General features: G+C 42.5%; 1 protein-coding gene across 1 annotated transcript; it reads right to left on the minus strand.

The window, feature by feature from the left end:
* Positions 1-813: 813 nt before the first annotated feature.
* On the minus strand, positions 814-18,595 carry CHRNA1 (cholinergic receptor nicotinic alpha 1 subunit). Its single transcript, XM_019727497.3, has 9 exons — positions 18,452-18,595; positions 12,293-12,438; positions 12,136-12,180; positions 10,974-11,083; positions 8,767-8,962; positions 8,056-8,293; positions 5,379-5,602; positions 4,022-4,261; positions 814-3,698 (listed from the first exon to the last, which is right to left on the minus strand). Exons 1-9 carry the CDS (start codon positions 18,492-18,494, stop codon positions 3,567-3,569), a joined length of 1,374 nt encoding a protein of 457 aa, XP_019583056.2. The 5' UTR covers positions 18,495-18,595; the 3' UTR covers positions 814-3,566.
* Between the last annotated feature and the right edge of the window lie 6,992 nt (positions 18,596-25,587).

Consider the following 25,587-nt stretch of genomic DNA (forward strand, 5'->3'; position numbering starts at 1 on the left):
TGGTCATATAAAGAAACACAGAAGTATAAGAAATTCATATTGACACGGCTGAAGCCATAGGCATTTGTTTTGACCAATTATATCAACGTAGGGTATTAATTAAAGAACGAGGGGACTCGAAAGATAATTTAGGTTGCTTAAACATTCACTTCCCTCTTAATCTAGTCAACTCATTTTTTGAGTACCTGTCTAATACCTGTGAATATAAACATAAAAGTAACTTTTTCCCTTTGGGAAGATTCTAAGTTAGAAGTTGAAATCAAACAGGTACACAAGAAAATACTATAAAGTTGTAAGTGGTATATAGCAAAAGGCTATAGAAAGGAGAATGTAAACACAGGCTTAAAAACATTATGTTAGGTTGGTGTTCAGAAAATATTGTTCTAGAGGTTTATTTTTCTGGGAAAAAAATATACTCTTACAATGCACCATAGCAGAGCCTTCACTAACTGATAGAAAGGGAAGAAATTTGGGAGGAAGAGGTGCCCCAAGGGCTGGGAAGAGACAGGGGGGCCCTCATTCTATTCACTGCTCTCCTCTCCCTGTAGGACCCCTGGGTGGTGGGTGGGCCACTTACCCAAAAGTGGTTTCAATTTGAGGTGGGACAATTTCCCTGCTCTACTCTTCCAAGCTGACTTTCTGGGAGAAAATACGTTGGGGCTTGGTTCTAGGAGGGAGCCCCATCCTTTAAGGATGGGATAGGAATATTCCTCCAAGAGGAAACTGTTTTCTCTATCAGTGCCCGATTTTCACCCAATCCTCACCCACGGACCATTTTTCAAGGGTAAAAAAGGAGCAGTTTGTGATTTTTAAAATAACAACACTTTTTACTGTGGTAAAATATACATAACACAAAATTTATCACCTTAACTGTCTTTCAGTGTACAATTCAGAGGCATTAAGTACATTTACAAGGTTGTGTAACCATCACCGTTCTCTATTTCCAGAACTTTTTCATCATGCCAATCAAAACCTCTGTACTCGTTAAGCAATAACTCACCCCTTCCCTCAGCCCCTAATAACCGCTATTTGACTTTCTGTCTCTATGAATTTGACTATTCTAAGAATCTCATGTAAGTGGAATCATACAGTATTTGTCATTTTGCACTCTGACTTATTTCACTTAGCATAATATTTTCAAGTTTCATCTTTGTTGTAGAAGTTCGTTCCTTTTTAAGGCTGAATAATTATATTCCATTGTATACGTAGACCATATTTTGTTTATCCATTCATTCATTGATGGATATTTAGGTTGGCTTCTGGGACCAGGCTTTAACTAAGGCAAGAGCTTCCAAAGATGACAATCTTTCACTTAGTGACAGATTGATGGAACAGATATTGATTGGCTGCTGGAGCTACACACTGTGACACTGTGGTGTCCGCTCAGGCCAACTCTACTGGCTTTCAGTACCAGGGGAGGCGTAGGGGACATGTCAGAGGGCCTTGCTTTGGGGGAAGAGATGAGTTATTTGATGTAGTGGAAACAGCACAAAAGCACATATTAGGAAACCCGGTTTGTCACTAACTAGCTCTGTGACCTGAGGGAGGTCACTTCTTTGAGCCCTAGTTTCCTTATCCTTAAAATGAGGAGAATAGCAATGATTTTTAAGTTCCCTCTCTGAATCAATAAGTCCTGGGAGAGTGTGATGTATTAGACAAGCACCAAATTCTTTTTTTCCCTTCTAATTGTAGTAAAGTATATACAGCATGAAACATCATTTTGCCATTGTTTTCACTCTTTTAATTGTGGTAAAACATACGTAACATAAAATTTACCTTCTTAGCCATTTTTAAGTATACAACTTAGTGGCATTAAGTTCATTCACAATGTTGTGTAACCGTCACCACTATCCATTTCCAGAAGCTTTCCATCATACCAAACTGAAACTCTACCCATTAAGAAATAACTCACCCCTTCCCCTAAACCCTGGTAACCACTATTCTACTTTCTGTCTCGGTTAAGTTGCCTATTCTAGGTACCTCGTATAAATTGAATCATACTATATTTGTCCTTTAGTGTCTGGCTTATTTGACTTAGCATGTTTCAAGGTTGATGCGTAGTGTAGCATGTATCAGAATTTCATTCCTCTTTAAGTCTGAATAATATTTCACTATATGTATAAACCACATTTTGCTTATTCACTGATGGACGCTGGGGTTGTCTCCACCTTTTGGCTATTGTGAATAATGCTGCAGTGAATGCTGACATACAAGTATCTGTGCAAGTCCCTGCTTTCAGTTCTTGTGGGTATACACCTAGGAGTGGAATTGCTGAATCGTATGATAAATCTGTGTTTAGTTTTTTGAGGAACCACCAAACTGTTCTTGCTTTAGTTTACTCTAAGATGAAAGTACGTGGTCCTGCCATGGGTGTGCGATAGGGACCCCCATGGAGAAGTAGCTTGAGATGACCTGGGTGATGGAGACTACAGGCTGCCCAGCAGTGCAATGGTGTGTTCTGGAGATCCAAGCCCAGGGCTGCATGGTTTTTATTTCTGGGGGAATTACATTGTGGCTGGAAGGCTGCAATGGAGAAAAATAATTTTCTCTCCTGTTGGGATAAGAACTGGGGTGGGGGGGGGGAAGGCAGGAGTTTAATTGGGAAGGCAGAAAGATGGTTGGCGCTAAGAATGAAGCTCTCAGAAACACTGACCAGAGTTATGGAATGGCCTAGAACGAGCCAGGGGTGGCCAGGAGAGCAAGTGAGCAAATGAACAGACCCAACCTGGAGCTACTTTGAACTCAGATTTGATCTGGGTTCAAATCTCAGTTCGTTTACTTGCTAGTTTGGGCAATGAACTTAACCTCCCTCAAGTTCAGTTTTATTCTTTGTAAAATAGGGACATTACAAGAGTTATGAGGATGAAATGAAAAATTATGTGTATGAGATGATTCCCACACACATAATTTTTCATTTCACAGTGCCTGGCCCTTCCACTCAATCGAGGTTAGGACCTGCTTTCCCTCAAACCCTGAGCAGCAAACTCAGGTGCTGTGTTAGAACGGGAAACTCTTTCCTCACCTCCAGTTCCAGAAGCCAACTTTCAAGCATGGGTTTTTGATGCAGTGTGCACTTTGGTGGCCATTCTGGAACTTACCTGTTGCCTTTCTACTGCTTCTTTGCACTCTGAACCAAATGCTTTAACTTTTGGGTACTGGTGTGTGGCGCTTTCTTAGTAGGTACAAAACTGGCTTTTAAGCAGAGGATACATTCCTTAAAAAATAAAAATAAACAAACCAACAGAAAACCTCAGTTATTCTGGGCAAAACTCTTCCAGATGCCATTGGAAATGAACACTTCTTGTAGCGATCCCATTTCATTTACTGAAAAGGGTCCACTCTCCAGGCGCCAGGCAGACACAGCAGGATCAAAGGGAGAAGCATTGTGAAAACACTTCGAGGCCATAACCTTATGTAAATGCAAATTATTCCCGTTAATCATAAATACAGAATATTCAATGTTTGTTAAGCAAGCTTGTATCCATGTAGACATATCTTCCTGTCTTCCCACCTTTCTCTGCTCTGCCTGGGATTGGGGCAGACCTAGGGTCTGCTCCACTTTCTGCTCATCCTTGCTGACTTAATTCAATGAGCCGACCTGCAAACACAGCCAGGGTTCCGATGACGCAGACGAGCATGAAGACACCAAGGAGAATGTGGTCCATCACCATTGCAACATACTTCCATTCCTCAGCCGCCTGGGAGAGAGCAAAGTGTTAGGATTTCCTTAAGGTGGTCATTCGACAACAGTGCTCATACTGTGACTGTCTACGGCCCATTCGGTTTGTGCATCTTAAAGACCTCAACGTCCCTTGGCTGGCATCATGCTCTTTATTTTCTGAATAGATTATTCACAATGCGATGTCTTACTCAGGTGGCCTCGAGGAGGTCGCCAAGACATGTCTTAGGTCAGTAACTCCCTCTTAATGCTAACCTACCCATCAAGCCAAATCCTTCCTTCTGCATGCGAGCATTTGATCATTTAAACCTGAAGGTGTGGGTTTCAAGGCACAAAGCTTACGTTATTGGATTCCTGGTCTGACTTCATGGTCTCTGCGATGTATTTGACGCCCTCAATTGCACTTTTCACCTCAGGGTGTTTGATCAAGGGAGAGTGGAAGCCTGTGGGTGGAGGCCCCGGCTTCCCAGAAATGTCAGAAATATCGATGTCTTCTGTAAAAATCTTTTTGTCTTGTTTTTCTCTGGATGGTCTTTTCATTGTGGAGAAGAACATGATATTTGGTATAGTGTCGATAAAGACCTAACATAAAAAGAAAACCATTTATGAGACGAATTGCCAGCAGGGCAAGCATCAAACTCTGACTTTGAATTAACAGTGTGACTTAGGCAGGTCATTCAGCTTCTCTGGGCCTTAACCTCTTTGTCCTTAAAATAAAAGAACGATACTAGATTTTCCCAAAGATTCCTTCGTACATACCCTGTGGCCAATCAAATTACTATGGTTGAATGATGCTTCTGTCATGTGAGTAGTTTGCCACTGGAGGGAGCCTGTGCGCCGCTATCGAACTCACAAGAAACCCATGACGCTTAAGCTTCTAATTCCCCTGTAAGTACCAGCTTCTTCAAGGCCATGTATTCTCATGGTCATATGGTTCAAGAAAGGGCCCCTTGGGCTAAAAAATATAAGGTTCCGGCCCCACAAAACAGTTAGACTGTTTTCTTCCGTTTCTTCTTTCTGAAGAAATGCAACATAGGTATTGCCAGGAGTCACTTAACAGTTTTTATAGAAACAGGGACTGTTTCTCCTCTAAAAAGAATACAAACAGTAGTTTCTCTGTGAATTCATGACAAATCTTTTGGTTGTTTGGTGTCTCTGTGAAATTTTATCAAAAAACTGACACATTTAAAATGTTAACACATTTTAACTTTCAATAATGTAAATACTGGAGACCAAGTTCCTCACTAAAACTTACTTTTGAACAATCTCTCATCAAACCCTCCTCCACCTCCAGCCCTTATTCTCAGCAGATGATTCTACCAGCAAAAAATGAGCAACCTATTCACAAACTGGAAGATATACAAACAGAACGCTCAAGCTTTCACAGAATTTGAATAAAAAGACAGTGATTTATTTATTCTCTCTAATCAAGGAGATTCTTTAAGCTTAAATTAGGAGTGCGCTTTGTTAATTCTGTTTTTCTTCTCTCTCTGAGGAGGCTACATGAGTTATTTATCCCTAGAAAGAGGCCCAAGGAAGGTCCTACCTCAAACCCCCTACAGCCCAGACAGGACTTGCAGTTCAAACTACCCACAAGAGTTAGGCAGAATTTCACTGGCCACACAGAAGGGGAAGCCAATAGAGGTCCTCAAGAGAATGGCTGCCCTAGGCAGAGTTTGCAGGGGCCTCCCTCACTCACCTTCCGCACCCACTCTGGCATGACGTGGGTGCTGGGGGAGCGGTGGTGCGTGTTGATGACGATGACAGTGATGATGATAGACGCGATGACAAACACCATGGTGAACAGCATGTATTTCCCGATCAAGGGCACAGCACTCGAGGTGGAAGGGATCAGCTCCACGATGACCAGTAGGAACACAGTTAAGGACAACAGGACAGAGATGCTCAGAGTCATCTTCTCTCCTGGGGAACATGAGGAAGTACAACCTACCTGTGATGGGCGGAAATGTTACTCCCCCCAAATTTGTACGTTGAAGTCCTAAGCCCAGCACATCAGTGACTGTATTTGGAGATAGGGCCTTGAAAGAGGTAATTAAATTAAAATGAGGTCTTTGAGTGGGCCCTCATCCAATGTGACTGGTGTCCTTATAAGAAGAGAAGGTTAGGACACAGATGCACACAGAGAGGAAAGACCACGTGACGACATAGGGAGAAGACCGTCATCTGTAAACCAAGGAGAGAGGCCTCAGAGAAAACCAACCCTGCCAATACCTTGATCTAAGACTTCTAGCTTTTAGAAATGTGAGATGATAAATTTCTGTTTTTCACGCTACCTAGTCTGTGTACTTTGTTATGGCAGCCTTTGCAGAACTAAGACACGACCAAAACCCAAGGGTGAGAAGAATGTGACAGGCATTTCTCAAAGCATCATTCTGAGGGAATTTCGGGGACAGAATTTCCTGTGAGACCCTTGCACCTTAACTGCTGACAATGGCAAGTGGCAGGCGTTTCCCTTAGAGGCTGCCACGCAGGGGATGTCTACTTCGTCTCATGCCCCAGAATTCCATTTCTTGGTGGAGCCCAGGGAGCCAGGTTATACCAAGCTAGATGGCAAGTCAGATCCTGAGTGACAATTTTTCCGTCTGCGGAAGAATGTTATAAACCTCACAGAACTGAACAGAAGCCTGACCTACTTGTTGCTCAGCAGATGGATGGGCAGCCCAGAAATACATGTATAATTTTTCTCATGATGGAAGCAAGCTGCAAGACCCAAAATGAGAAAAGGACATCAATGATTTCACGCCACTTACTTTCTCACTTTCGTCTAAGGGGATGATTTATTTTTTCTTGTTTTTTTTTTTTTTTTTTGTATTAAGGTACCCGAGCATTGCCTGCCCCCACCTCTTTTCTTCAGGCCCTGTAATTTCAGGGTGAACAATTCCCTGTGGGAGTCTTGATGAGGCAAGTATGGCAAACAAGAAAGGCAGGGGCTGAAAAGGATGTTTTTGTGGTGACTGACCACCTTAGATGCAGTGCAGAGCTTTGGAAGGGACTTCCCTTGGGCTGGGCTGGCTGTTTGTGTCATATGAAACCCTTGTGTTGCCCTGCTTTCTAGTATGGAGCTTTTCCCTGTACTTCCAGATGCTTCCATATGCTAGGAGTATATACAGGATACAGAGCAGATGCAAACAAGAAGTTATCAATTCTACCTAGTGCGTAGAATTCTACCAAGTGGGGAGGAGAGTCTTTAAAACTGAAAAAGAAGACAATTATAAATATGAAATATTGATCAAGTTACATCAAATTTCTTGATTAATAGTAGTGATAATAATAATACCTAACACTTATCACGCAGTCTCATTATTCTAAATGCTTTACAAGCATAAATCATTTAACATTCATAGAAACTGTGATTAGTTTCCATCTTGCTCTGACCAGTGTTTTCTCTCTTCACTTAAAGGAGCTTCACTTGATTAGAAAGTTGAACAAATATTTGAGTTTGTGATCATTTGTTTAAAAACAAGTATAATCACTAGAAAAAACATCCTGTGGGGATGAATTCTGCCTTACTCTCTGCTGTATACTTGCTACATAACAGTTGTTCAACAAATACTATATGTTGAATGAGTAAATACATAATCTTTTTTTTTTCCTTGTTGGAAAGTTGAATTTAGATTTTCATGAGTTTTCCTTTTTATTATTTTGATGAAATTGTTTCCTGTCATAAGTTTGAGGACTGTCTGTACCATCTTTTTTTCTTCCCTACTTTTCTGCCATAAATTATATATATATACACACACATATATATATGCCCTTTTCCTCCTTTCTGCACATTGTTGTTTGGTGAAATTATGTCACAGATGTGATTAGTCAGTAGGAGGTAAGTTGTTTGAGCTGATATGTGAGAAAGAATTGCTACTTGGGAAGTATAGTCTTGTCTATAAAGATGCTGCCATCTGGAAAACAGACAGGCAAAAGCTATTTTCAAGTGGCTATTAGTGAGCAAAAGAGGCAAGACCTAGGTTAGTATAGAGCAAGTGACTGCATAGAGGAAGTGGCATGAGGAGTGTCTGTGATCCCCGCCTCACCCAGCATACTTCTGGGCACACAGAAGTTATTCAACAAATAGGTATTGGTGGTTATTCACGTTAACTAGACTGAGCTATGTCTATGCATCTTCAGGCCACATTCAGTTCTCTGCCTGCCCCATAGTCTCCTCCAGCTGTGAGCTCCATCCACAGGGACTTTTACCACTGCGCATGGCCACTCAGTAAATGCATCCTCCCAGCGATGATGATTTGGGACTTTCTGCCTGTATTTGTTTATTAGCCCATAATTATTTGTGGCTTATCCCAAAACAGCAGCATGAGATCTGTGTCAGTATCAGCAGCAGCAGCCATTGCAACTGCACGCACCTGAGTCTGTGGGCAGGTAGAACACCAGGCCAGTTAAGAAGGAGAAGAGCAGACAGGGAATGATGACGTTGACGATGAAGTAGAGGGGCAGGCGTTGCATGACAAAGTGGTAGGTGATGTCCAGGTAGGGGGTGGAGGGGCAGCAGGCGTAGAACACCCAGTGCTTCCAGCCCCGGGACTCCTTGATCACCCATTCCCCACTCTCCATGAAGTTGCTCAGGTCTGGCTTGTCGCTTTCCTGAGAAGATGAAATGACACTTTGAAAACCTAGTCACGTCACCCTGAAAAGGGACAGCGTTTCAGAATCAACTGTGACAAGGCAACCGAGTCCAGGCCTGTACATACCCACTTCCCTTTTGGGGTCTTAGGTTCCTTTCCTAAAATAAGGGGGTTGGGGCTATTGGGAGTCTGCATGTTGGCTACACATTAAAGTCACCTGGGAGCTTCAAAACACAGTAGTGCCTTAGCTCCCACCCCATACTGATCTGAATTCTTGGTACTGAACCTGGGAATAGGGAATTCAGGGAAGCTCCCAAGTGATTCTTATGTGCAGCACATCAAGAACATTACCAATCAATTGAGAACCATCCAACTAGATGATCCCCAGAGTTCTAACTGGTGCTGACAGCCTGTGATTATGAAGAGGCAGAGCTGGAGAGCTGAATCACACTTTTCCTGAATCCAACCTCAACACGTGAGGTCACCAGTTACCTGGTTGATGGCCACCACAGAGCCATCGTAGGTCCATGTGCCCAACTTCATGCTACAGTTCTGTTCGTCAAAGGGAAAGTGGGTGACGATGATCTCACAGTAGCTTTTAAAGATGGCCGGAGGTGTCCACGTGATGTGGCCAGTGTAGTCCAGGAGCACTTTTGTGAACTTGACAATTGCAAAGTCACCATCTGCACTACAATGGGATAAAAGAGGAGACAGCTGTTAATTATTCAGGTGCTAATTATAGAAGCTTTCAGAGCTGCAGTGTTTCTTCTTCTCTATGTCAATAGTTCCCAAATTTGTCTGATGATAAGAATCACCGGGGTGCTTATTAAAATGTAGATTCCTGAGCGTCATCTAAGCATTGAATCAAATTACCAGGGGAAGAACCTGGGAATCTACAGTTTTAAAGAAATAACAGGTAACATGGAGCCACTGCATCTCAATTTTTTTCTTTCCAGTTCTTAAAAGGTATTTGTAATGTTAATCTCCATCTACCCCCTCCCTGATATACTTCGAAAGTTAACTGGGGAAAAAACCCAGGAATTTTGAATAAAAGCTGGTCCAGTGGCTCATTTCTGTGACAAGCAGGTTAAGGAAAGGAACTATTTAGAACTCAGTGGGGTGGGATCACAAACTCAGATGCCTCCAGGGCCAGGTAGGCGAGGAAGGAGAGAGGAATGAGGCTGTGGTAAAGAGAGAGCCTGTCTCTCCTCTAAGGAAGGCTCACTCAGCTCAGCGCATGGTGTCCCGATGAGAGCAAAGGCACAATGTTGCCAGATATTTGGATTTTTTTCCTTGGAAGCTGGAAATCTGGATGTTTTTAATCCAAAAATTTCTATATTTTTGAATGCTGGATTTTTCTAGAGAGGTTACATATCCAGATTTTAATGTGATGTGTTCAAATTTACAAATATTGGCAGTAATATCTTGTTTAAAAAAAAATCCAACATGGTAGATATTACAAATAACAAAAGGCCACTTCTGCAGGCCTTATTCGGTGGGCAGTAGTCTACTTGTCCTACAAACAGGCTGTGTCCCAGGCCTTGGCCAAGAGCAGGGCATAGGTGTCCAACAGGTGTGTATGGTCTGCCTGGGTGGGCTTTCAGGGACGTCTAGCATATATTGGTGTCTCACTTCATAAACCAAGAGATTTTCTCTCCGTTGGTTTTTCCTTGGGATGGAAGTGGGGCTCTATCCAGAAAACTATGTAATTTCCCAAAGAGCAGAGGGCCATAGGATCATCTAAATCTCTCCTTATAGGCAGATAAAACTGGGTTCTCGCCCCACAAGGGTATTCCTGAACAAGCTTGTCAAAAGGACCAGAGGATTTTAATCACTTCCCTCAGATTCTTACTGAAAGAGATACTTTACCAACACAAGATACTCTGCTCTATCAACATAATTATCTGAGAAGTTTACACAAATAATTGGATAATTTGTCTCAGGCTTAAATCTCAGGTATAATTGGAAAATATGTAGTAGAAAATCAAAGTAGGGGAGCATCAGCCTTAAGGGGTATCATTTCCATTCACTAGCCCTTGCTGCCTCCCCAGGTAAGTCTGCGAGCAGGTACAGCCCGCTCACCCCAAACACATGCTGTATGATGTCAGGCCACAAATCCTCCTGGCCAGTGTCAAATGCTCTTGCCTGGAAAAGATGTGCTTTGAAATGAACGTTTCCTGACCAATGAAGGGCGTGTCATAATGAACATGTCATTAAAGCAGTGTCTTGAATCACATTATAATTTCACAACATGCAGTCTGTCACGGAGCCCATGGATGGGCTGCATAGGCTTCCCAGGCCATCAGCAGTGAGGCGTCTTGGGATGCCATGAGGATGTGATAAATTACAGCCCCGGGAGGTTCAGACCTACTGGTAGGAAGGACATTTAATTCCAAGGAACTCAATTATAGGAAGTTTGGGTTCCTTGGATAGTTGCCATATACCCTCCAGGAGCTCTCAGGGATTAAATGTCCCCCACCCCACAGCCCAGATTCAATTTGGCTCTGATAATTGTTTCTATTCATAACATGAGACACCATATGGCATCCCTAGCGTGTCGATTGAGCTCTTGGCTTTTAAGTGTTGTTTAATGTGAACCATGGTGAGAAGCATACTGAGATGGGTGGCCCTTCCGTTAGGGCTCTTGGGCTCCACCTGTCCCAGGAATGTCCCCTCCCCATCCTGTCTTGTTTGCTTACTTGTTATAGAGAACAAGGTCTGGGCGCCAGATTTTTTCAGAGGGAATGTGAATTTTTTTCACGCCGCCATAGTCTTCTGGATTCCATTTTAGGTTGTAATCCACCCATTGCTAGAAATTAAGACATTTAGCTAATTAAAAAGCTAAACACATTTTTAAAACAGTCTAGGGTTATCAAGAGCTCTGATGGGTGTGGTAATTCAAATAATGACAGAAACTGTGCTCCAGTGAGAAAGGTTTGATTCAGAATTCAGTTTTCACTTTAGTAAACAATACCGGCAAACACTTACACGGCACTTACTTATACAGGCACAGTTCTAAGCATTTCAGCAACATTCAGCGTTTAGTCCTCACAACAAACCTGTGACGTAAGGGTGATTATTGACCCCATTTGACAGTTGGGAAAACAAAGGTACCCCAAATCACTGGGTGGTGGCAGATCTGTCACATCACACTGCCCACTCCAGGAAAGAAGAATGGCCCTATTAAGAACATTTGCCTCAATCAGGAAACAACATTTAAAATAAGAATTATATTTTTTCCTACATTGTAAAAGTAAGCTTTGCTCAATGCAGCAAATTTGGATAATGTTGTGGATTGACTTATGGTCTCCCTCAAATTCATATGTCAAGGTCCTAACCCCCAGTACCTCAGAAAGTGACTTTATTTGGAGATAGGGTCTTTACAGAGGTAATTAAGTTAAAATGAGTCATTAAGTTAGACCCTAATCCAATATGCCTGGTGTCCTTATAAGAAGGGGACATTTAACGACAGATACAGAGGAAGAATGCCACGTGAATGTGAAGATGGCCAACTATAAGTAAAGGAGAGAGGCCTGGAACAGACTCTCCCTCACAGCCCTCAGAGGGAACCCATTCTGCCGACACTTGGGTTTTGGACTTTTGGCCTCAACAACTGTGAGGCAATAAATTTGTGTCGTTTGAGCCACCCAGTTTGTGGCTTTGTTATGGCAGCCCTAGCAAACTAACACAGAAAAGGCATGAAATGAAAAACAAACACACACCGACAAATATGATCCATAACCCCACTACCCCACAATATTTGCTTTCAACATTTTGGTATATATCCCTGTTAACCAAACTGATTTCCTCTGGGCCAAGTTTAATGCAAACAACATAAGTGCAATTATCTAGTTGAATTACCTGTTTCAATCGAACATTGGTTGTCACGATCTGATTTACTTCATCCTGAAAAAAGACAAGACGCCATGTTTAGGGGGCAGAGAAGGTAGCTGAGGGGAGGATGATCCCCGGAGAGGGGTGTGGGTGCTATGGGGAGCCTGGAGCACCCTGATCTCACCACGCTGATGAGCTGGATCAGTTGCAAGCCCACGGTGACCTCCACGGCCTGGCGGTGATCTTCCACTGGCCGCACCACCCTGTTGTAGTCTTTAAATAGCTTATTCACCAGACGGGTCTCATGTTCAGAGCCCAGGACGAGGCCAGCTGAGGGAACAAATGACACACATGCTGTCAGATTCTGCTCCTTACCTCCACATACACTACCACGAGGAACTGAGGTGTGACCAGCTAATGGAAGGCAATCAGGACCCCTTTTTGAAGGGCTCCCAAAGGCAGCTATTATGGCCTTAAGTTCCTTTCCAAGTACAGCTGCTGGTGTGGTCCCTTCTCAGTGGAGAGTGCCAGATTTCCAAACACTTGTACTTTGGACAGATGACATTCCCTAATACAGCCTCTGGCTGAATCAAGTTTGCTAGGAACATGTACACATAAGAAGAAAGGTCCACACAAAAGCTCGTCTTAGTATTTCAGAATCAGGTCATGGTGTAATGAAATCTTGGGTTGGCTGGCCTCAGATGCTAGAAACAGCCAAAAATTGATGCTGGTTTATACCCATGAGGATGGCCATAGTTAGCAAAATTGAAAATGACAAACACTGGTGAGGCTGTGGAGAAACCGGAACCCTTATATACTGCTGATGAGAATATAAAATGGTACAGCCAAACAGTTTTGTGGTTTCTCATAAAAGTTATACATAGCGTTACCATATGACCTAACAATTCCACTCATGGATATATCCCAAAAGAATTGTTCATACAAAAACTTGCACCTAAATGTTCATAGCAGTACTACATATAGTAGCTAAAAGATAGAAACAACCCAAGTGTCCATCAACAGATAAGTGGATGAATAAATTGTAGTATAACCATGCAGGAGAATATTATTCAGCCATTAAAAAGGATTGAAACATTGGCCCACGCTACAACATGGTGAACCTTGAAAACATTATGCTAAGAGTGAAAGAAATCAGATACAAAAGGGCACATATTGTATGAATCTATTTATATGAAACACCCAGAATATGTCAATCCACAGAGCAGATTTGTGGTTACAAGGGACTAGGGAGAAAGGATAATGGGGGGTGACTGCTAATGGTTACAGGGTTTCTTTTTGGGGTGATGAAAAAGTTCTGGAACTAGATAGTGGTGGTGGTTGCAAAACATTGTGAATGTGCTTAATGCCTCTAAATTTTTCACTTTAAAATGGTAATGTGATGTCTTTTACCATGGTCAATTTTATGTCGCGTATTTTACATAGTTTAAAAAATATCACTGCTGGTGGGTGCATGTCCCAGTTAAGTTGTTAAGACACGGTGAAGACCATGTGTTTTGCTGACTTGGGTTTGGAGCTCCCTTTTAGAGCATGAGTGATTCCAAGGAATCTTTATTTTCCTTCAGGATGAAGAGCAACGTCATCTAATACTCTTGGAGCCCACAGCCCTTTTACACGTCCAGTGTTATGTGGTTCTCACCAGAGGCCGGCGAGGCAGGCAGGCAGGCATTCTTACCTGAGATTCTGACAAGATGACTTGTCCAAGGGCAGGCAGCTAGGGCAGAGTTGGGAAGACAGCCCTGTCATTCTGGCCATTCTGCTCTGTGCTCTGCACGAGCTTAATATTATGAGTGTGTTGTGGGCTCTGCTGGAAACTGCACAACTGCATGTACTACAATTCCTATGAGAAAAAGTGTTCCAGATTCCAAGTGCTTTATGAAGGATCTTTGTAACTCAAGCCTTATGTGGATTGGGGATTGCCTGGTCAGGGTTGGGCGAGGAAGCAGGCACATGCTCCATTTGTCCTGATTTATGTAACCAGAGCTCCTCTTTCCTCAGGTTATTGCTGAAAGCCCCATACCTTCTCCCTGAGCCAAGAAAACTTTAAAAATTGAATGAGTGAGACGCTTTCTTTTTTTCCCAGTAGTGTTAACCTATTGCCTCTAAGCCAGGTTATTACTTTTCTTTATTACTTTTCTCCTTTGATTCTAAGTTTGTAGAGTTTGTCAACAAATAATTATTCAGTAAAAAGTAATTACTTTTTCTATTTTTATTAATAAAAATAATAACTGACATATCCAACTTGTTATGTGCCACTCTTCTGCATGCTTTATACACAGAGGGTGCCAAAAAAATGTATATACATTATTAAAAAGGAAAAAACTGTATTAAAATTGTAATAATATATACCGATAACAAAAGATGAGTACAGGTGTCGTGCAGGGAGTCCCGCGGGGTCTCTCATCCCGCTCCCCACACAAGAACGCAGGATATGGTGAGGCCAAAAAGGAACACCCACGGAGCCATAGGTAGGGGAGTCATACCACTATATTCTCTCTGGGGGCACTATACTCTCACTGGAGGCTGGATCCACACTGTCCGCAAACCGCCATCCACGCTTGCCAGCCCAGCCGCCATCTTCTTGCTAGCCCCCATTCTTCTCTCCTTCTCTCCTCTCTCCTAGCGTAGCCACAGCAGTTATATTAGTGGCCAATGGCTCACTGGTTACAGCTGACGGCCAACTAGCCACAGCTGATGGCCATGCAATCACAGTTGATGGCCGTTTACTACCTGAGCCAGCACCTTTCTATGTGAGGCCGAGAGCCTGGAAACTGCTTTTTGGGGCTCAGTCCCCACAACAGGTCACATGTATACATTTTTTTGGCACCCCTGGTATACTAACTCTTTCAACCCTCACAACTGGGTATGGTAGGTACTGTTATTGTCCTTATTTTACATATGAGGAAATTGAGGCACAGAGAGGTTAAGTGACTTGCCCAGATTTCATAAGTGTTGGAGCCAGGATTCAAACCCAGAGCCCACATCCTCAGCCATTATTTCTCATCCAGAACTTTGGATCAGCTTGAAACAACCATTGTTGTGCAAAAAGTTGAAACCTTTGCATCCCCCCAAAGGTGTGCATTTAATTAGTCAGTAAAGCTTTATTAAAGGCCCTGTATTTGTATTATCTTATAGAATCCTTCTAACAGTCCTTAGATTTACCTAAAGGTAAATCTTTTTTTTTTCTTTTTTTAATTTATTGGGGTGACAATTGTTAGTGAAATTACATAGATTTCAGGTGTACAATTCTGTATTACATCATCTATAAATCCCATTGTGTGTTCACCACCCAGAGTCAGTTCTCTTTCCATCACCATATATTTGATCCCCTAAAGGTAAATCTTTACCCCAGAAAAAACTGAGGTTTGAACAGTGGAGCAACGTATTTGTGGTTCCCAGCTAGTTAGAGGCGGGATTGTAAATGAGGCCAGTCTGACACCAGGGCTTCTTTACCTCCACCCTAAAGGGTCATTTTCATTTGGACTTTTGAAACTTTCAGTGTAGCTGAAATCTCTTCATTATGATCTCCCTGGACACTGTGTAGGGAACCCCTCACTAGCCTGCCTGTTAATTTCTAGTTTGCCATGTTTTCTGAGACCAAAATGGTCCATGCAGAGCTTTCACATGACATCTCCCTGAAACCACCTGCATTCAAGGAGCCTTCATGGGAGGCCGTTGTCCAAATGCCCGGTATTTGCGGTCACCTCGAGCCATTGGGACTGGCCATCCTCTGTCCTCCACACCTGTCTGTCCCAGATCCCACCCAGCCCATAGGGGAAGGGGACTGGCACCGGTCACTGAGTGACTTGGCCACTGGGCTTGAAGCGATTGCTTTGGCATTTCCTTGGCTGCTTATTTTCAAAGGAATTGTTTATTCCAGTTTGACAGGAAGAACATACTAGAAAGCAACAGATAGAGCAGATGGTCAGCATTGTGTAATAGGAAAACTATGCAGGCCAACGCTATGCTCCACTGGGGAGACGAGAGGACTGGGAGACAGGAACAGTTGGCATCCAGTGACCTCACTTCCTCCTCTTCCACCCTTGCCAGTAACAAGGGGCCTTGCTCCTTCCGTAATGAATTTCTCAGGAATTTCCAAGGAGGTCTCCATTTCTTACATTGGGTTCCCTAGTGTTCTTTCCTTTTTTTCTCATCAAAAGAGGATAGAGTGATAGAAAACATACAAGACTTGAGGTCAGAATTCTGTGATTCTGTTCCCAACTCCAACATGGTCTGGAGAATTGGGCCAGTGCTTCAGTGAATCACAGTAATACGTTCTCAAAAAGGCAGGGTATAAATTTATAACTATACAGACAAACAAATAAATAATGTCAAAGTCTCCCTTTTCAGCAAGATCGTCTTGGCAATCCTTATTCAGATGGTGGTAACATTGATTCATTCATCAAATATTTTTTGTGCAGTTACTGTATGCAAAGCATTGTTTTAAGAGCTTTGAGATCTTCAAAGGTGAATCTGACACAAATCCTGTCTTCCTACCCTCATGGAGATTGACATTTGTCATTTACATAAATAACTGTGAACAGGTTGGAAAGTAATATGCCTTAAGAGAAACGGCAATGAAGTACTTGGGATTCCTGAGACGGGAGCGAGGAGAAGGTTGTAATGAAAAATGCTATGTAAATAGAAGAGAGATCATTATGTGTTAAGCTAATACAGGAAAAAGTGTCCCTGATATGAATGAGAATTTTGCCTACAAAGGACTGATTCTAAGTAGGGGAACTCAGCCACAGTTTCAAAGTGGTTTATTTTATTTTTATTTTTTTTATACCATACTGGTCAAATTTGTATTTTTATGCCTGCTGGGTTGGGCAAAAGGAATTCTGTGTTATATTAGTCACCTTGGGTAATTCTTATTTCAGCTTGGTGCTGTGTTATCTTGCTACCTTTGGCAACTTCAAGCTATGTTTACTGACTGTGCATATAACAAATAGAGTCTCCAGCTGATCACATTCCAAGATTTATAAATTAAGTGACTTTGGGCAGGTCAGTTCATGTCTGTCTTTTCCTATAATAAAAATTTGAAGATGTTGGACTGCCTCATCTAGCTCTAATTTTCTGTGAATTATCCATGTGAATTGATACCAGCAAACTCTAGGTGTGATCTAAATATGTATCACATACTTTTCAAAATAGCTAAACATGCATTTTTGGAGGTCTTTGGTGTCCTAAGAGATCTCTTAAGGACTTTCATATGTAAGCATATCACAGGAATTTTCATTGAGTGTAGTGTTTGCCAACACACACACACACACACACACACACACACACACACACACACACACAGAGCACCACCACCACCACCACCACCGTCACTAAATTATATTCTGTGGGATTTGATTGGATTAGGTCCCAATCCCACAGAATATAATGTATCTGAATTTATTAGAGTTTAGGTTATTTCCTTCAACTCTGATATTGAAAAGCATTAATAATAAAGCTCTTTACCTTTTTTGCCCATAAGGCCTGTGTTTGTCAGAGCAATATTAGAGAAGAGAAATCACAGAATGTCAGCCACCTTATTTCTCTTTTGAGATGATATCACCAGTAAACTTTTACATGAAGCAATCAGCAAATGTCTGTTTCCTCTACCGGAAGTTTGGGATTCAGGATAGCGTTTCAGCTGCTGTGTTGTGACACATTCCAGAGTTGAATGCAGGTCAAGGACTGTGTAAAGTTTTATGGTTTCAATTCAAACCCAAACCTATGTATATTAATGTCCGTTTAAAAAAAATAGGCAAAAATGCATTCATATACACTTTTTTTTAAGTTCAGAAGTTTAAAAAGTTACAAAATATTTCATCTCTATGGAGAGAATTTATTTACAATTATGAATATTTTTCTCTCTCCGACACATGGACCTGTCAATCAATCCTCTTCATTATCAGAATTCTCCAGGAGCAATAAAAGGACTTGATAAACATACTGCTTGTGATTATAAGTCATCACTCTAACAACTCTGTAATTGTCAACAACTCCATAGTTGTTCAAATATGAAAGCAACTCCAGGATGACAGAAGTGGTGCTGAATCTAAGTGTGTGGGAGAGTCGGATGCCCGGCACTAAGGGAGGGAGAGACCCGCATGTTCATTTTGTCGCCTTTGAACAGGCAGATCCTATTTTCATTTGATAACACAAACTAAACTTTATCCACAAACCCAATCAAGCTAACATCCATGAGAAACTGATAGAGCAGTTTCGGGCTGCGGAAGCCTGCCATTCTCTGTTCCCATCAAAGAAGCAAGACTGGTTTGGGGGCTTCTAGTGCTTCAGCCTCGGAGCAGAGCCCCCCCACCCCGATGCTTACCTGAGCAGAGAGCAAGGAGCAGGAGGCACGGCCAGGACTCCATGGGTTGTGGGCACTGGTGAGGACTGGTAGCAGACTGGCGACTTGTGCTGCTCGCCGGCACTCTGGCTGGATACTTTGGCTGCTAGAGGGTTTGGAAATTGAGTTGGCTTGGTGGAGCTATTGTTTTACACCACCTGTTTGTGGCAGTGACAGCTGGGCTGCCTAGAGCCCTGGAGCCCAGGGAGTTGCTGAGGGCCTTACTGTACTACAGGGTGCCTCACTTTACACAGTTGCTATATATCCTTGACAAGTTGATGGCGAACTGCATTGTGTTTTAAATGTACCATGAGTCAGGTCTTAATAAAAAAAACTTACAGTAGGGAAAGACTTATTTTGAATGGTGAGCAACCCTCTCCCTTTTGTGAAAACCAGAACTGCATCTCTGTGGATTGATTTGATTAAAATCACTTGGTCTGAGTAGATAGTCAGCTGGGTGTGTAAGACACTGGTCATCCGGAATCACAGAAGTCCACATTCTGCACACAAGAAAATTCATTGGCTCGGGTTCACTCTAGACTGAGAGTGCCTGGGGTTTCTGTGACAGAATAAATTTGAGAAGCGTGTGGTTGGTGCTGAATCTGCTGCTGGAGAGTTCTAGGCTTGACTGAATTTGTTTTTTAACAAAGATGGCATCTTCACAGAATTGGTTTTAGTGGCTTCCAGAGTGGCTATTCCAACCCCTGTCTCTGTATCAGGCAATACTTATCCTACGGTGGCTCATTCACTGGAGCAAACTGCCCACCTCCCATGTACTGTTATTCAAGTGAAGAGTAATTAATGGGAAAGTGTCCCAATGCACATACATAGTTGCTCAGGTTACTATTTCCTTCCATCCAATCCTTTCTCTGCCTTCTCTCACTAAGGAAAGAAAAGAGCAGAGTGGTTCCACTTTTCAATTTCTTTGTTAAAAAAAAAAAAAGAATCCAAAAAGCCAGTAGTTACCAGTAATGGCTAAGCCTGCAAAGTATTTTTACCAAAACAAGGAAGGAAGCAGTTATGTGGATACCCTGCCTGTGCTTTCTTTTCTTCCTTCCCAAATTGAATCGGATGAGGAAGATCAAGGACAGCATCCTGACAACTCCCCATTTCAGTGAGTCCAAACAAATAATTAGAGAAAAGGCTTGGAGAATAGAGGAGAGAGTTGAAAGTTCACATTGTTTATGTCTTTTCTGTTTAAATTGTGGGAGACCAGCTAACTCTCCACTAAAAAATTGGTTGTCTCCCTTCACATAGCATAGCGCTATGACTGCCTAACCAGGAACTATACCCCACCTCACTCACCCCCCTTACATCTAGATGGAGTCATGTGCCTACATTCTAGAAAGTGATATGTAAGAAATTTTATGGGACTCACAAACCTCCTACCAGAGCGTATCCATGCTCTTCTCGTCTTCTGACTGGCTGGAACGGACAGGACCCCCGGGGCAACCTTGGAAACCACATGTTGAAGGGGCCATCACTTTGACATCCTAGACTTTTGAATGACTTCATGGAGGGGGCATCCCATTGTCCTGGTGACAACCCAGCTCTCTTTCATAAATGAGAACAAAACTTTTATTGTCTTAAGCCATTGAAATCCTTGGGTTTATTTGTTCAGCAGCTAGTGTTATCATTATTAATACAAAGTTTACTCCCTTACATTGGGGTCCTGTGATTAAGAATAAGCCCTAAAGTATGTAGCACTGCAAAAGAAGGCAGGAAAATTCGTATTGGAGGCTGAAAAGACCCATGTTCTATAATAGCAAATTACTGAATAAAATTGTTGTTCTCAATTACTTAGTGAGCAAAGTATGTACTGAGCCTGTGGTTCTAAGAGAAGAGGTTGGAAAACCCTCTAGGAGAAGAGGTTGGAAAAGTTAGTGCACATCAGTTCTTACTGGCTTTGCTTAGCGAGTCAGTACAAGGAAGAGTGAGGCTCAGGCAAAAACTGGCTGGTTCAAGAGCAGAAATGAAAGGGAATACAATGAGTCCAGAAATCTGGAGCCGTCTGTTTTGAACCACAAAGAATGGTGATAAAACACGGAAAAAAGGCTTTGGCCAACAAAAGCCCATTAAGAATACTCGTTAAACAGATAGTTTCACCATTGAGGCAAAGATCAGTTTAAGGGTGCTTTCTTCACACTCAGGCCTTTTTTTTTTTTTTCCCCCTAAATGGCTTCAAGATGGTTGCCATTAAGTTGAAGGAGAGGCAACACATAGAGTTTACAATGCAAGAAGTCAATCAAGCTTGAGAATTATGTCCAATAAAGAACTACTATGTGAGCATATTGGCACATGGAAATGACTGTGAACAAGTATTTTTAGGAGCTTACTAAGTTTTTGAAGGACTTGCCAAAGAGTTCTTGAATCCACACTACAAAAACTGTGGTTGTTCAAGCCTTAAAACAGTTCTTGGGTCCCAAACACACATGGGCAAAAAGAGGGTGACACTATCTGCATATTCCCAAAGTGGCACTCTCCCCATTGTCACTTCAGATGTGGCCATGGAGGTGAATGGATAAAAAAGAACCTCACAGGGGGCCTAGCCAGGAGCCACAGCAAGCAACAAGGGAGGTCCCCCCGGAGAGCCAAATCAGGGCCTGATCAAGGAATCATTGCAGACCTTCACAGTCCTTTTGGATTTCACCTCTGCTTGCTGCCCACACCTGCCACCTGTGCCTGAGGGATTTTTTTTTTCTCCTTTCTGGCTATTGGAACACATGGGACAAGCTGGAAGTACAAGAGAGTAATGCCCCCTGAAACAGCCCTCAATCACTGTAGGAGGATAAATCCCCCAGCTTCATCACCCCGCCAGTGGGGTAACTGAGGCACACTCTACCCCGTGTCTCAGAGTTCAGTCGTGGGGTTGAGTCTGCGTTGCCCGTGGTGGTGGTGGTGGCTTGACAGCCCTCCCTTTATTGGTTTCCTTCTCTTCTCTGCCTCACTCTCCACACTCTGCTAACTCTCAAATAAACTCCTTACAGGGTCTGCTTCTAGGGGAATGCACAGAATTTCTCCCACTGTCTGGGCAGGGGATCTTCACAATGGCTTCACAGTGATGTAAACAGGCGCCGTTCCCACATTTCTACCATCTTACCAATTCTTTTCTGGAGGTGAACAGTTGAAAGTGTAGACTAAAAAAATATATTAAAACTGCCATTATCCTCAGACATAAACCTATTTTTTCATTAAAAAGTTTAGTACTCAAGTAATTCAAACTTACAGATGAACAAAAAGAAAAATATTTACCCATTATCCTTCTACCTAGAAATATCCATCAGTAATGCGTTATTTTATAACTGTTCAGACCCTTTCCATGTATGTACATATGTATGTATGTATTCTAGGCATTTGGGATACACCAGTGAACAAAACAAAGATTTCTGTTCCTCAGGAAAAATGCATCCTAGTTGGGGAAAATGTACACTAAAAAATAGATACAGTTAATAAGGAAATTCTTTAGTATCTTATCAGTTGGAAAATGCTGTGGAAAAAAGAAAAAGTAAAGCAGGTTGAGGGGGACCAGGACAGCTGGAGAGGTGACTGCAATTGCAAACATGGTAGGTAGCGTCGGCTTCACTGAGGATGAGGCGTCTGAGTAAAGACTTGAAGGAGATGCAGATATCTGTGGGACGAGCATCCAGGAAGAGTGAATATAAAAGTCCCTATGGGAACGGACCTGGTGTGCTCAAGACATGACAAGGAAGCCAGTAAGTCTGGGGCAGACTGAGTGATGGGGAGACGGCTGGAAGGCGATATCAGAGACTAGCCAGAGAAGATTTTCACTTGTAGACTTTGCCTTGTAGACTTTCCCTCTGTGTGTGATGGGAAGCCTCTGTAGGGTTTTGAGCAGAAGAGTGGCACACCCTGAAAAGTGTTGTAAAAGGGCAATTCTGGCTCCTGTGGTGACAAGTTAGGCACTACTGCAGTAAATCCTGGTGGTGGATTGGACCAGAGTGGTTGCCATTGAATTTGGGAAATATGTTTTGACACTGAGGCTAGGAGAATTTCCCGAAGGATTGGATCTGGATACAAGAAAAAGGATGATGACGAAAGACGATTTGCAGGGTTTGGCTTGAACATTAGGAAGGATTTCGGTGCCAAAAAGTGAATTAAGGAAGTCTGTGAATGACGCAGGTTAAATGGAGGGGTGGCCATGAGTTCTGTTAGGGACAGGATGAGTTTGAGATGTCTATTAGAAATCTGAGCAGTTGCATTTGTGTCAGGAGTTAGGGGAAAGGTCTGGGCTAGGGTAGATGATGCTTAAAGCCATGACTGGATAAGGTCAAAGAAATAAGTACAGGCAGAGAAGAGAAGAAAACTAACATTAAAAAACTGTGAAGTCAAATATATGGTGATGGAAGGAGAACTGACTCTGGGTGGTGAACACACAATGGGATTTATAGATGATGTAATACAGAATTGTACACCTGAAATCTATGTAATTTTACTAACAATTGTCACCCCAATACATTTTTAAAAAATGAAAAAAAAAATTGTGAAGAACTAGAAGATGCAGCAAAAACTGAGAAGGAGGAAGAGAGGAAGCAGGAGGAGACCTAAGAGAGGGTGGACTTCTGGAAGCCAGCTGAAGGAGTCATACAAGAAGTGGAAGTGGCCCACTGTCAACGCTGCTGATGGACCCTGTGAGATGAGGACGGAAACGACTACGGGCTCAGCAATATGGAGGCCACAGGTGACCTTGACATTTATAAAACCTGACTGGAGTTCATTTAAGAGGGCAGTAAATAGAGGGGTTTTACTGCAGAGAGTAACAAAGAATTGAGGTGATAGCGGGTAGAAGAAATAGAGTCAATAGAAGTTAATTAAAGTTTTTGTTTTCTCTCTCTTTTTTTTGGTATGGGAAAATAACAGTATATTTTCATGACAATCATAATGACCCCACAATAATGATCAAAAACCTTGATTATGTAGTAGGAAGCTGGAAGGAAACACCCATAAAATGTTTTCAAAAATGGGATTTACTATACATACTTTTCTATAACTCGCAAACAGTATATAATAAATATGTTCCTAATAAAATAATGTGGCTCTACATTTTCATTTTTAATAGCTGCAGAATATTCCTTTTTTTTTTCGTGTAGTATTTTGTTTAACCAACCCCTTATTATTAGTTATTTGAATGGTTTCCTGTTTCATTTTTGTTGTTTTGCTTTTATAAACAATCATGCAGTGGACCCAATTTTCTGATTGTTGCCTTATGGTAAGTTCCTAAAAGTGGAAGTACTGGGTCAAAGATGAAGACATTTAAAATAATTTAAAGCATATCAAATCTCCATTTTAGAATCAATAAAACTCATTTAGTCCTGTCCTTATCACAGTTATATTTTTCTATTATATGTATCACAGTTGTGTACTGTTACATTTCTTTGTGTAATTATCTGATTAATGTCTGTCTCTCCCCCTAGACTGTAAACCGGTGCCTGCAGAGATGGCACCTGCTTTTGTTCACTGCTGTCTCCTCAGCTTTTGGGCCCGAGCCTGTCATGTAATAGTCATTCAGTCAATAACTGCTCACGAGTGAATGAATTAATGGAAAGCTTAATTCAATGAAAAAGGTAGACGATCACACTGGATAATATCATTTGGGGGTAGAATGAGCTGTGATTATCAATCACCCCGAGGGTCTTGCAGCATAGCTGGTACATAGCTGCAAGTGTTTGTAATTGACTAAGTAAATAATACATAAATGAAGGGTATTGCTTTCATAAAAGTCCCTGTTCTTGAGTGGCTTAATGAATGGAATCATTGTGGGCCCTCCCAACGTCACTCTTTAGGAGAAAACACTTAGTCTGAGTCTGTATTTTGGTGCCATTCCCCAGGAGCCTGGCTACCTCTTGCCAATCCCTCTCATTGCTAGCTCTGGCGCCTCATCCCAGTGGCCAGCAGGTGGCAACAGACGGTAATTAAAGTGTCAGCAGAGCGTTGGAGGCCCTCCGGATGGGGTGTCTGTCTCTCTGGGACATCACTTACAGATCCCAGGACCCACTGTGGCACTGTGCACCTGCCGGGCAGCCCGCGGGCTCCTTCCTGGGAGGCAGGCTGCTCAGGCCCACTCCCAAGGACCCCTGGAACAGCAGTCTTCCCTCAGAAGAGTCAAGAAAGAGGGGTCAGCCTTGGGCCCTGAGAGAGTCCAGCTCTGCTTCTCCATTTTGCAGTATACAGTTCTGGGAAACTCTGGAGCAGACAACTCACGAACTGGACTTCCTGATAATTCATCTGAAAATCCAGACTTCCTCAGGCTCTGAGATTTTATCCAGTTCACACACCTGACCTGCCTCTCTCATAGTCTTAGTCTGACTGAAATGGTCAGTTTCTTTTTCTTTTCTTTTCTTTTTTTTTTTCTTTTTTTTTTTTTTCATTCTAAGCTCAGTGCCAGGCAGTTCAGGCTGATAGTTTGGTAGTAATTATTGGATCTCTAAGCACTGGATTACATGAATGCTCCTTATTACATACAAAACAGGCTGCTGCCCACGCACCATGGGTCCACCCCAGCTTGCTGCTGTTTTTTTCCAGGGTCAGGGATGGATTTGCTCCATTCAGCTTTACTCTTTCCTTTGTTCCCTTGAGACAAAGGGTAGGGAGGAAATCACTGTTTGCTGAGATCCCACTGTCCACTATTTCACTCTCACAGCCACCCAGTGGGGCAGGTGTTATGTATAATGTGTCCAAGCTCACGTAGGTCATAAGTAGCAGAGCTTAGCACAACAGAGATCCGATATTTCTGATCCCATATATGGTGCTCTGACCACTAGACTCATTGTCCAAACGGCACCCCTAGAAGGTGACTACAAGGGAAGGAAAGGAGGGGAGAAGGTGGAATGGGGAGATGTGCCCTAAAGGGTGGTGCTTCTTGCCTCCCACCCTTGCTTCATCTAGAGCAACTGCGCTTTGACTTAGAAGAAAAATGTGTGTGTGAGAGAGAGAGAGAAAGAGAGAGAGAGAGAGAGAGAGAGAGAGAGAGAGAGAGAGAGAGATGAGAAAAAGTCTGCGAATCCTCTTACAGGATATAGCGTCTCTGGGGTACATTCTGGCACAGCTGACCCATGGTAGAAGTAAGTGTGAACTGTGATTATAAGACAAAGCGAAGTTGA

Source organism: Rhinolophus sinicus, chromosome 17 (assembly GCF_057876585.1).
Source record: "Rhinolophus sinicus isolate RSI-liver-muscle chromosome 17, RSI-T2T, whole genome shotgun sequence".
Lineage (NCBI taxonomy): Eukaryota > Metazoa > Chordata > Mammalia > Chiroptera > Rhinolophidae > Rhinolophus > Rhinolophus sinicus.